We start from the raw sequence: 13,319 nt of genomic DNA, 5'->3' as shown, positions 1-13,319 counted from the left end.
GTTTGATTACATTGTTCGTTTTATTTAAGTTTATTTTAACCTTGAGTTCTAAATTTGCTTTGGTTTTCTTCCTAAAATTAGAGGCTTTCGTCCTTGATACGCTGGATCTGGTTTGCAGCACACACATTAGCTGAAGCATCCAATCTGCTTCTTGTTGCCCAGCAACTAGCTCTCAGGGAGATGAAAAGGGTGAGGTTTTTTTGGTTTTGTTTGTTTGCTTTACTTCATGTCTAGGCCACTTTTCCAACCTGATGAGCCTCTGAACCTAACAATTTTATTCTTCTCTTTATACATGGCAGAATGCTAAAAATAAAAATTTGGTTCTTTAACCTGTAGAAAAACAGTAACAAAACAAAAATACCAATAATCTTGCCAGTTCCTTCTTCACTGTCTCTCTTATCCCCTAGTGGCATTCTAATCATGCAAGCCTCCTTACTTCTCCTAACCTTTTAAACATTTCTGGCTCCTTTTCACAGAAAAAATTGAGGTGATGAAGGAGGGAAAAGCTCTTGACTTTCTGTAAAAGCCCTATAGACTTACCTGTAAATGCACCTGGTCTCCTTCTAGTCTCAGAGGAACAGATGACCCTTCACCTGCTTTAGACTAATCCTTCCATCTGTTTTCTTGAGTTTGGTTTGTGTATGCGTATGTCCTAAAATATAGGGCCAATTTCCGTGAATGTTCCCTGGTCATTCTTTGTTTGCAATTTTATATCTATTAGGATTAGGTGTAGATCCACATAACAGAGACCCAACTATAACAGTATAACTACATAAGGATTTTGTTTTTTCAAGGAAAGTGTCTAGAATTAGGCAGTCCAGAGCTAATATGGTAATTTTACAAAGTTGTTAGAAACCCAGATTTTCACATTCACCGTTCATATGTCCTAGTCCTCATGGTCTAAGACAATGCTAATACTCAGCCATAACATCCATTTGTTATGGATAAGGAAGGAAAAGAAGGGTCTGCCTTTTTCTTGTTAAGGAGATTTCCTAGAAGTGCCACACTATGCTTCTTCTTCAACCTCATTAATTAGAGCTTAGTCACGTGGCAAGATGTAGCTGTAGGGAAGTTTCTGAAGGTAGTGTTTTAGCTGGGCACATTGCTGTCCCAAATAAAACAGTTTTGTTATTGAGAAGGGACACTGCAGTTTGATATACATCAATTAGAGTTAACTTATTAAGTATGTTATTTTGTTCTCCATATCCTTTTATCTTTCATGTACTGAGAAAGGTGGATTATTATCTCTTACTGCTTATGCAGATATATTTTCCCTTTTGTTTTGGTTGTTATAGGAATCTGTTTGGGGCATATATACTCAAAATGTAATATCTTTTATTACACTGTAATATTGAAAATTGCACACTATGACATATAAGTATCCTTCTTAGTATTGTTTAATGCAACTTGACCAAAATTCTACCTAGAAAAACATATGATCCCTAATTTTTTTTTTTGGTTGCACTTATACTCATGCTTTTGACCAGGCTTTTGTTTTTAATATTTCTTAATCACTCAGCTACAGTTGTATTATTATTTTTTGTAAATAGTACTGAGTAGGTTTTGTTTTGTGAGTTAATTTGAAAATCTTTTTTTTAATAGTTAATTTTAGCCCACTTATGGTTTTATTTTTTTTTAATTTTTTTCTTTATTGATTTTAGAGAGAGAGAGGAAATGAGATGGAGAGACAGAAACATGGATGACAGAGAACATTGATTGGCCACTTCTTGCATGCCCCCGACTGGGATCGGGCCCACAACGTCGGCATGTGCCCTGACAAGGACTCCAACCAGTGACCTCTTGGTGCATGGGTCGGTGCTCAGCCACAGAGCCATACTGGCCGGCCTCAACAAACTTTTTTTAAAAAGTTTTTCTTCTAATATTTAGAAAGATTTGTGTACTCTATTGGTTGCCATAATTAAAACCTTACCCAATATCCAGTATTGTCTCATTCTTAGAAAATAAAAATACTTATTAATTTTCTATTATAAAAATGATGAAATTAGTATATACTAATTTCTTTCCTGTTCTGTCTCTCTTCCATCATATGATTTTGATCAATTATATGCTTTTTATTATCATCTTAGAAATGTCAACTATCCACATATTGGTGGATTTGTTGGTTTTAAATGACATCTCTTAACTCCTAGGGATTTTTCTTTATACAGTAGTTCTATAGTTTTTACTTTTTCATGTTGAAACTGCTTATACCTTCCTACTGAGCTGACCCTCTTATCATTATGTGATATCCCTCTTTATTCCTGAAGTCTATTTTTTAAAATATTAACCCAGACCCTTCAGCTTTCTATAAAATTAGTGTTGCACTTATCTTTGTTTTACAGTATACAATATCTCTGTTTTCTCTGGATGTCTTAAGGTTTTTTTCTTTATCTTTGGCTTTCAGCATTTTGACTGTAATTCATCTGACTTTCTTCTTATTTCTGCTTGGGTGCTGCTGAGGTTCTTAGATTTCTAGTTTGTTGTGTTATATTAATTTTGGAAAGTTCTTGGCCATTATCTCTTCAGATATTTCTTCTGTTCTCCTTCTCTTCTTTTTCTGTGACTCTACATATTTATTAGGTAATTTTACATCATCCTGTCACTTTTAGATTCTCTACTCTGTCTTTATTTTACTCTTTCCTCTTTTTGACTCAAATTTAAGGCTTTCTATTGACCTATCTTCAAGGTCCTTGACACTTTCCTCAGTTGTGTTGTCTGCTGCTAAGCCTGCTGAAGTACGTATTTGACTCTTTTTAGTAGCTTTTGTCTCTTTGTAGACATGCCCCAGTTGTTCATACATATTGTCTACTGTTTTCACAACACCATTTAACTATTAGTTATAAGTATTTTAATTTCCCTGTTTGGTGGTTGGAACATCTGAGTTATCTCTGGGTCTGGTTCTGTTAATTGCCCCATAATTTGATAATGGGTTGTTTTCTTGTTCTTTTAGGGATAGGGCTGTCTCAGCATTGCTGTCCCCACTGACCCAGAGGCCCCAAGACAAGTGAACACTACCCACTGCTCTGTGCCAGCACAGACCTGGGGCTGGAGAGGTTTTCCTGCTCCTCCCTGGAGCCGAGTGCTTTCGCTCCCACCTCTCCTTTAGAAGCAGTGGATCTATGCCTGGTCCCTGGCAGCAAGACGACTTTCTCTCCCTCTCCCAGTGACTTCAAGCTTCATTAAAGAAAAGTCTAGAGAAGAAGGTGGGGTTTTGTGCCTGTGTGCCACCAAGGAGGACTCTTTGGTTTCCTTACCTGCTCCCAGTTTTTCTTGTGAGCTGGTGGAGGCCAGTGGAAAACAGCTAACTGGGAACAGCTGACTCCCCTGAATATGGGGTTTCCCGTTATTCTAAAATGTTATACTAGCCCACACTTAACCTTTATGAGTTTATTAAAATGTGAGCAGTTTTCCTTGTACATTCTCTATGACAGCCGACCCTTCGCTCTGTGCTCTGCCAAAGGTGAGATATTGTATATACACCATCTCTCCTGGTCACTCCTTAGAATTCTGATGGGCTTGAGAAAATTATGATTCTGTAGATTATAGAGTTCTTTCTCACTGGCAGAGAGGAAGCAAAATTGTCTTGTGGCTTTCTGTAGCTTAAGCACAATATTGTTGGAAAAGAATTGCAATATATATATTACACATATAGAAGATATATCCAGAGGTAGGCAAAGGAAGGTTTACAGTTGTGAGTACGTGAAACAGAGTTTATTCTTCTTTTCTAATTTATTATTTTATTATTTACTTGTGTTACAACTTTTGCCCAACCTTTATATTTTCTTTATACTTCATATTATGTTCTTGAAATTGAGCTACGTGATTGAAGTAAGTTTAGTTCATTCATTTTCATTGCTCTGTGTGTATCACATTTTATTTTTCTATCTTTTCCAAGCCTTCCAGTACCTTGTTCTGTAATATATCCTCATTATTTTCTATATTTTCAAATTCTTTATATTAGCTTCTTCTACCCATAAATAAACTTGCTCAGTCTTATCTCAAATTAAAAGTTTGCTTTACTTTCTTGATTTTTAGCATACCTTCTGCTATTGCTCATCTGCTCATATGTTTATTACTTATATTTCTTCCTTTTTAAATTTCCCTACTTTTATTGTAGTGTTTACAGTTTTTTAATTGCTTTGAAAAAGCTATATTAAAGGTTTTAACCTGTTGTCTGTCATATTATCCTGGGCTAGCATGTTTCTTTTTATTTTATGTGTATTTTTTCAATAAATCAGTTAAAAAATTTTTTTTTGCCCAACACATCTATCAGATTTTCTATTTTATACTTGCTACATAAAAGTTCACGGGCAAGGTAAAGATACTGTAATTAGTTTTAAAAGAAATAAATACTTATAAAGCAAAAATTATTATTACTAACATTAAAATTGGGATAATAGTCACTCTTAGGAATGAATATGGAATGAGTTGTTTTGGAGAGCTAAAATTTAAAGATGGTAATTTTAGTAATAAAATTTTGAAAAGTCCTCTTCTTTAGTAATAAATCCTAATCATTTTTTAAATCTGAAATGTATATATTTTGAAAGCAAAGGGAAGGTTTATTATTGTATGTGCATAATATCTCCCACAGTTGCTTCTGATCTCAATGCATAAATTTTTAATTGCTAATTTACTTATGTAAATATTGATCAATTTGCTTTATGACTAAGTTTGGATTACTGAGCATGAATAACTATTAATATATTCATCTGAACCAAAATTTAATTACAACAAAGGATATTAAACTTAATTTGCCCTTTCCTTAATGACAATACAAAGTTGCCCTCTGGACTAAGTTATGATTTCTGAGATGTTTGCTTTCCCCTAAATGGTTCCAAACTAAGTCCGCTTTTTATAACATTTCTCACTCTTGCTTCACTATCAGGCTGATAGTTCTCACTCTTACAAAAATCAATGCTTCTTACTCTTACTTCCCCCCCTACTTTTAATTTGGCATTTTTAATCTACTGTGGGCTTAGAAATTAAACAACAAAAGTTTTAAGAATTTCCTGTACAATAAGAAACAGATCCTGAATATGTCATTTATTAATCAAATTTTTAAAATAGTTATTTTGGTTATTTATTTCTTCATTTTACCTGTATTTTATTATTTTTAAAAAATTTATCTTTATTGTTGAAAGTATTACAGATGTCCCTCCTTCTCCCCTACCCCCCCATTAACACTCCATTTTACCTGTATTTTAAATAGGCAACTTTATGGGGTAATTGAGTTCTGAATAATGGAGTGATACTTATTACCATGAGCAAGCTATTCTGTAACAAATTCCATGGAACATACTGTACTGTGATTAGACTTCAAAAATAAATTCTCATATCATATTCTTATTATGCAGAATTTAGAAATTTTAGTCTTTTTGTGCCAAATTAATAGGTGAATAGGTCAATGAGGGGAAGGGGGAGATGTTACATAGATATTAATAACATCCCTTCTGCCTTCTTTCTGTCTCCTAGTTTTTTGTTTGTTTGGTTTTTGAGATGTTTTATTTTGATGAGCGTTTAGAGGAGTTAGTTTAGATAATGGGGATGTTTAATAACAAAATCATGCTAAAGAATTTGAGAAAATGTGACATGATATTAACAACTTACCATTTTACAAAACCCAATATCCAAATGAACTAGGCAAAACTAGAAAAATTAGTTGACGTCTTTAAGAAAAGACACAGCAACTTACAGCCAATTCAGTCTTGGCATGTGCTGACAGAGAGATTTGTCAGGCAAATGGGTGAGGACATTATTCATCAGCTCCCTGGAAAAGAAACAGAATTTAAAAAGTCACACTTTCTAGTTGTTTTTAAAACTTAAATCAAACATGGTATTATCATTATTCTTATGCGACCATGAACATCTATTAAGTTAGTTGTCTTCTCTATTTTTTTCCTATAAGTGTTTTATATTTAAGTGCTTGTTAGTGATAAAGTTTGACAAATGATATGTCATATGGAAGAAGCAGTAATGCTAGTAACTAAAAAAAAAAAGAAAAAAGTCTGCGCCTTTCAATAGTAGGCAGTGAAAAGGAAGTGATTGTAAATGAATGTTATTTTTCTTAACCAAGATTAACATAGGGTAATAATGGTGTGCCGATTAATATTTTAATAAAATATCACCGTGAGGCTGTATTCAATTTTGATGGGCTGACATTGTAGAAGACAGAAGATCTTATAAAAATGGTCAGAACTACAAAATAGCCTATAACTATAATTAAGAAGTGGTTTTTAGTTGGAAAGCCTTTTTTGGGTTTTAACAATTTAAATTTAATGCTGTTAAACTTACAGCAGTACGTTTTTCTCTTCTCTTTATTGTGGAGAGTATTACAGATTCTCCCCTCTCTTTTCCCCCCATTGCTCCCCTCCTCCTGGTTCCCATCCCACTCCAAGCCTTCACCAGTAATTTTTATTCATGTCTTTTCTTTCAATTAAAGTATTTGCTTTAATTTTAGTACTTACAAGAGCATAAGAGAATTTAGTCCATAAAATGTTTGTGAGGAAATTTGACTGAGGTGATTATCGTCAATTACCCTGCCAGCCAGAAAGAAAAAAAATTAATCCACTTATATATTTTTAGAACATAAAAACGAATACTATAAAATGCCATATAAATTAAACATACAGCCATTCTAGTTTGTGGAGATCTTCAAAAACACCAGGCTTCAGGAAGGTTATTCTGTTACGACTAAGATACCTGAAAAAGGAAACAGGAATACAGTATATTTGTTTTTCCTGATATCTTACAATAAGAAAAATGAAAAACAATAATCATGCATCTTAAGTTTCTTATATATTCTTCTCATCATGCCATTTCCCTGCCTCTGGATCTCTAAAAGTTCTTTATCATTTATGTTTTTATGTTGAATTTTTTATTCTCTCATAATCAACCAATAAACCAATCAGTCACGTATTCATTCATACGTCAAATTGTTTTGAGCACCTCCTCTATGCTAGGTTTGCCATTTATTTCTTTGAGGGGCCCTGAGTCTAGAAGGAAGACCACATGTGAACAGGTTACTGCAGCCACGCAGGGAAGAGAGAGACATGTACAACGTATGTTGCTTTGACAATGCAGAGAAAGCACCTGGCTTTGCTGGGGTGGGGCTGCAGAGCGTGAAGGGGTGAGGAAACAGAGAGGCTTTACTAAAGGAAGCACAGCTGAGAAGAATCTTTGACGAAGACATGTCATTCACAAAGCAAATAATGGGCAACAGTTATTCTGGGAAGAGGAGATGTTTATGCAAAAGCAAGAGGTGGAGAGGGACAAGTTAAGGGATCACCAGGTGATTCAGTGTGGCCTCACCATGGGGCTCTGTGGAGAGACAAGAGATGAACCTGGAGGCAGGCAGGGGCCTCTGTTCTGGATAAAAGGACATGCCTTGCTGAAGAGTTTGACCCCAGCTTAGCTACCCAACGTCTCACTCTTTTACAGAGTAAATCCCCTCTCTTCTATGATGATCTCCTCCTGCCATGTTTATTTCTCGTTCAACCTCTTTAGTGCAGAAATTCACTGCTCTGAGTCTGCTGCCAGACAGTTTGATTCCTAGCTTCGTGACTAATTTATAGTGTGACCTTAAGCAAGCAATTAACTTCTGAAAGCCTCCATTTCTCCAACTGTAAAATGGAGATATTAGTACCTACTTCTTTGGGTTGTTGTAACGTTTGAGGCAATGTATGTCATCAGTACTGGCAAGTCACAGGACTCAGTACATGTGATTTATTGTAACAGTGTTTCCATCCATGCCTCCCACTCAATTTATTTCCTCTTCTTTTCCCTCTCTGCCTATGATTCATATACAAGTATTAGTTCAAATTTCATTTCCACTTATACAAGGACCACATTGATTTCTCTCTTTTCTCCATTCTGACAGATCTTAAGTTGACATCCTGAAACATTTCTCCTGTCAGGAATCTTCCCTCCCCCCACCAAGTATGACTTTTATTTAGGGGTAGAAAGAGATGATGCCCCATATTAGAACCACTTCCATCCCTCCCTTGCAAACCTGGAGCCTCAGGTGGGCACAAGAGGAGGCTCTACACAATAGCTTCGACACTTCCCCTGAACACCTCAGGGGGCTCCCTCAAAATCCAATGGAATTCCCCCAGGTAAAGACATTTGATCCACCCACTGTACACTGTTCATCTGTTTAGCTCAGTCCTCTTCAGAGTCACTCTTCACTGCTCTGGACCCAAAATGGTCAGTCTTTTCACTGAATCATAATAGCAGTTTTGGTCGTCTGAATGACACAGGTTTAGGACTTATAAAGTAATCTCTTTTCTCATTCTCTCTTATTGAGTGTACGCTGGTATTGTTTCTCCACCCAAGACTGTAAGCTTCTGGAGAGCGAGAGGCCTGCCTCTCCCCAGTGGCAGTACATGTTCTACCTGAAACACTGATGTATATGCTCCGGGAAGGAAGCTTGTCTGACTTATCTTTCTTTGCCTCCATGGTACCTAGATGAAGAACTTGCACACTAAGGGCTGATGAATATTTATGGATGCATGATGAACAGGTATCTAACGATTATCTATGAAAAACTAGAAGTCTGTGACCTCTTTAGCACATAAACAATGTTCCAGTTCTATGAAAAACAACCATGGAAAGAGATGGAGGGCACTTTTACATTTACTCTCCAGTCTGTACCACCTTCCACATCCATGGAACATGAAAGCAAGAAGATGCTGGTTAGTAAGTTTTGAACAGTCATAGGTTGGACAGAAAGACAGTGAGGAGCCTGATGAGAACCCGTTCAATGTTGACTCTGGCTAATTTGCTAAGACACGGATGAGCAGGGACGGGACAGGAGGGAAGACAACACGGCAGGAGTGATTGCTGTGAAGGCTTTGAGTCTCCAATGGCTTCTTTCATTTTGCTTGTAGAATGAGGTGACCTTCAACCCCAAACTCTGAGACCACAAGCTAGGAATCAAGGGGGGCAGAAATGAAAATACAGGGAGTTGTTTATTCATGTGAGTTTTTTGTTGTTGTTATGTTTCTATTCAGTCACTTCTTCGAGAGTTAGGTTCAGCTGCTTGGTAAAACTCAATGAAACAGAACTCGGAGAAAACCAATTTAAAAAATCTTTGCTCTTAGCCATGACATGCCAGCTCACACCCATTAGGACAGTGGTTATAAAAAAACAACCCAAGCACTGTCCAGTTTTTCTCAGTGGTTAGAGCGTCGGCCTGTGGTCCAGAGAGACCCGGGTTCGGTTCCCTCTGATTGCAGTTTGTCCCCGGCCCTGGTTGGGTTGTGTGGGTGGCAACCACTCGATGTGTCTCTCTCACGTGGATGTTTCTCTCTCTCTCTCTCTCTCTCTCCCACTCTATCTGAACAAAAAATGGGAAAATGTCCTCAGGTAAGGATAAAAAAACAACCCAAACACCACCACCACCACCAACGACAACAACAAAAACCCAGAAAATTACAAGTTGGTGAAGATTTGGAGGAACTGAAACCCTTGTGTTTTGCTGGCGGGGATGTCAAACGGTGAAGATGTTGTGGAAAACAGTATGGCGGTTCCTCAAAAAATCAAACATAGAATTACCTTATGACCCAGCAATTCCACTTCTAGGTATAGATCCAAAAGAATTGAAAGCAAGGACTCAAACAGATATTGTGTACCCATGTTCACAGCAGCACTACTCACTATAGACAAAAGGTAGAAACAACCCACATGTTTACTGATGGATGAATGGATGAACAAAATGTGGTACATACGTACGATATTACTTAGCGATAGAAAGGAAGGGAATTCTGACACATGCTGCAACATAGATGAACCTTGAAGGCACTGTGCTACGTGGAATAAGCTGACACAGAAGGACAAATAGAATATGATTCCACCTATGTGGGGTATTTAGAGTATAAAATGCGTAGAGACAAAAAGTAGAATGGTGGTTGTCAGGGATGGGTGGAGGAGTGGTGAGTTAGTGTTTGATGGGTATAGAGTTTTAGTTGAAGAAGATGGAAAAGTTCTGGAGACGGATGTTGGTGCACAACATGAATGTACTGAATGCCACTGAACTGCACACTTAAAATGGTTAAAAATGTAAATTTTATGTTAGTATATTTACCACAAATTTAAAAGATTTTACTCTTTCAACCTTATAGTGCTTTATATACTCATAAAAGCAGAATTAACAGAAGAAAAAGGAAACTAGGGAAGTGTTTGGGTTTTCTCCTTCAAAAATTTTAATGATCAGACTTTTATTTTAAGTTCATTCAATCATTATTCCTGTAACCATGACTAATACATTGTGTAATAATAATTCTTATTATGTGCCAGTCATGGTGTGCCTAGTTCTTCCCTTAAATTTTCTCATTTGTTTCTTATAACAACCTTAAGGTAGGTACTGTTATAATTTGTATTCTACAACAGAGGCAATTGATACTTAAAAAGGAAAATAAATGGCTCAAGTTTGCACACCTAAATGAGTGGTGAAGTCAGGACTCAAAAGCCTGTGTGATTCAGAATCCCAGGCTCTCAGGCAATGCTATGTGCCCTTCACCTCTTTGCGTATCTCCCAGGCACGGTGTGGGCTGACAGCTGTGGAATGGGCAAATTAATTGGTACTTACAGTTTAGTAAGATTGTACAGTCCTCTGAAAGAATGGACGGATATGGATCTGATCTTATTGTTTTGCAGGAACCTGTGAAAATGATTATTAAAAAGAAAACATCATGAAACACACTTTCAGTTTTGCCAGATGAAAAGAGTTCTGTGGCTGGATGGTGGTGAAGTTAACACAACGATGTGAATGTACTTACTGCCTCTGAACTTAGAAACGGTTAAGATGTCACATGTATTTTATGTCACATGTATTTTACCACAATTGAAATATTTTTAAATTTAAAAAAGGTAAACATAATAAAATAATTTAGTGAAGTTGGGTATCATGTAACTTTGTTTTGCTATTAAATCCATGCATGACTAGGTTGTTATTTAGAAATACTAGTTATAAAGGTAAAAAGAGTTAAAATGTAATATTTGAGTTTTCTGGGAATGAAACTTGAATGCACTCACTAATAAAACAGGCCCAGAAGTCAAACTTTTTAGCATTTTCTGCTATAATTCTTCAAACTTGTTAATATTTGACACAGTGCTCGCAAAGTACAAGCCTGTTACATCTTTAAGGCCCCAAACATATTCCATGTTAATCACAAATCTGCTAAGCGAGTTGACTTTAATTTTATTAATTTGACACCCAAAGTCTTGCCCCCCTCAAAATGTTTGAGGAAACTTATGAGGAATATACATGACCAAGAGAAAAACAAAAATGAAGAGAATCAGGACTAGAAGAATATAAATTAGACAGGAATATCAGGACAAGAACGCAGGCTTACATAGTTAATCAAAGTCACACTGGAAGTCTGGCCCTGAGTCAGGAGGTCAAAGGAGCAGGTCCCAGAACACAAACAACTGCATCATATTCACTCAGGGAAGCTTTGTACATCTATGGTCCCAGGTGATGGGGAGTGACCAAGTAAGCCTGCTTTCTTGCTCTGAGTGCTGGTCACCATTGTCCTTTAGGGTATTCTGAGTTTATATATCTACATTTTATAAATTTTAGGAACAATAAAGGAGAAACCAATATGAATAAACCCTCAGTTAATTAGAAATTCTGACTAAAAAAGATTCCCTATTTCTCCAACGTGCAAGAAACCCTAGTTTTGATTGTAAAATGTTATTATTAAATTTATTATCCATTTAGCAGTTTCACAGAGCAAGTTGTGGCTCAATAACATTGTAGGTAATGCGTCTTTCTCACTAATACACAGAAAGACTTTAACATGTATTTACTTATTTGTTTCTAACTATTGTAATGAGCAAGCAATAGAGTATATTTCCTGGAGGCTGAACCAAGCTACACATCTAATAACCAATTAGAATTTTTTAAAATTAGGCTATTTTGATCTGTTATTATTTGGAACAAATTGGCTGTTCATGAATTAATTTAATGTTCATTGTTTAAAAATCTTAAGCTACTCTGTTACATAAACCTGAATTTTGATATTTAAATTTTGAAGTCCTAACTTCTTTTAAACATGTGAACATAAGATGGTGCTACAGATCAGAAAAACTCTCCTTCTTACGGAAATCAGAAAATAGCATAAGAAAGTATCATCTTGAAGATTTTGTACCAGGTGTAATTTTGAAAAGCTATTTTCTATTGATTGATAAATGTCTAGAATAAAGTTCTAAACAGTCATTTTTATTGGAATTTTTATTTTCAAATATGAAATATACTTTTGCAGGGTTTTAAGAACATTTCATTGAAGTGAATTAATTTTGCTTCTCCTGATTTTGCTTGATTTCTATCTGTTATCTTAAAGAAAAATGTACAGATATATATCTATGTACCAGGTTTCTCTAGTGTAAAACAGAAACTAAAACCAATACAGCTACCTCTGTCCTGTGTGACTTAGTTGGTTGGGTATTGTCCCATGCACCAAAAGATTGCCAGTTTGATTCCTGGTTAGGGCACATGCCTAGGTTTGGGGCTTGATCCCCAGTGGGTGCTGGGGGCTGCAGTGGGGGGTGTGGAGAGCACAGGATGCAGCAGATCGATGTTTCAATAACATCAATGTTTCTCTCTCTCCCTCTAAAAATCAATGACAAATATTTTTTAAAAATAAAGCTAGAAAAATGAAACTAGAAATTCTGAGACAATTTCTAGATAGTATGATTCAGGCACAAAATATTTAAACACAAGCATATGACAATATGATTTACTTATATGTTGACCTAAATACTAGGTTAACATCGCCTGGGCCATTTGGGATTTTGAGAGTACATACATCACCCTAAAGTCCACCTAAACTAAAAGCAAGCTAGCATATCAGTTACTATTTGAGGCCAAAATAAAACTCAACCTGCAAGACAGATGCAAAAATGGAATTAAGTCCCCAAAATAACATGCTTAGTGGTTTCAAACAATAAGGACTTGCTCATCTTAGGTGGAGACTGAGTTTGCTAACTTATGGGAGAAAACGCTTCACTATCTAATCTTGACTGCAGATCTGGTAAAAAGTTCTTCACATCTTTCGTTAAGGTGTGTGTTGAGGCAATCCCTTGTAAAACTATACAGAGAGTGACACCTCCTATTGACCCTCATTTTGGCAGAGTATGGCAAAAGGATTTCCAGACCTGGCCGGTTTGGCTCAGCGGTTAGAGTGTCGGCCTGCGGTCCGGAGAGACCCGGGTTCAGTTCCCGCTAAGGGCACGTACCTTGGTTGCAGTTTGTCCCCCGCCCTGGTTGGGTCATGCGGGTGGCAGCCACTCAATGTGTCCCTTTCACGTCAATGTCTCTC

The 13,319-nt window shown here is 36.5% G+C and overlaps 1 protein-coding gene across 6 annotated transcripts in view; it reads right to left on the bottom strand.

Moving 5' to 3' along the window:
- RXFP1 (relaxin family peptide receptor 1) overlaps positions 1-13,319 on the bottom strand; it is a 117,755-nt gene that overhangs the window by 23,077 nt on the left and 81,359 nt on the right. For 4 of the 6 annotated variants that reach the window (XM_036240284.1, XM_036240285.1, XM_036240287.1 and 1 more), the window contains 4 exons: positions 10,586-10,657; positions 6,628-6,699; positions 6,465-6,536; positions 5,693-5,767 (listed from right to left, as the gene is read on the bottom strand). In XM_036240284.1, the coding sequence (XP_036096177.1) occupies positions 5,693-5,767; positions 6,465-6,536; positions 6,628-6,699; positions 10,586-10,657 (291 nt within the window). Of the gene's footprint in view, positions 1-5,692; positions 5,768-6,464; positions 6,537-6,627; positions 6,700-10,585; positions 10,683-11,485; positions 11,529-13,319 lie in introns of those variants that run through there. The other 2 variants (XM_036240289.1, XM_036240290.1) reach the window with 1 other exon arrangement.

This window comes from Molossus molossus, unplaced genomic scaffold (assembly GCF_014108415.1).
Source record: "Molossus molossus isolate mMolMol1 unplaced genomic scaffold, mMolMol1.p scaffold_m16_p_4, whole genome shotgun sequence".
In the NCBI taxonomy this organism is placed as follows: Eukaryota; Metazoa; Chordata; class Mammalia; order Chiroptera; family Molossidae; genus Molossus; species Molossus molossus.
The sequence above is the reverse complement of the archived record's forward strand: the minus strand, read 5'-3'. Positions and strand labels throughout refer to the sequence as shown.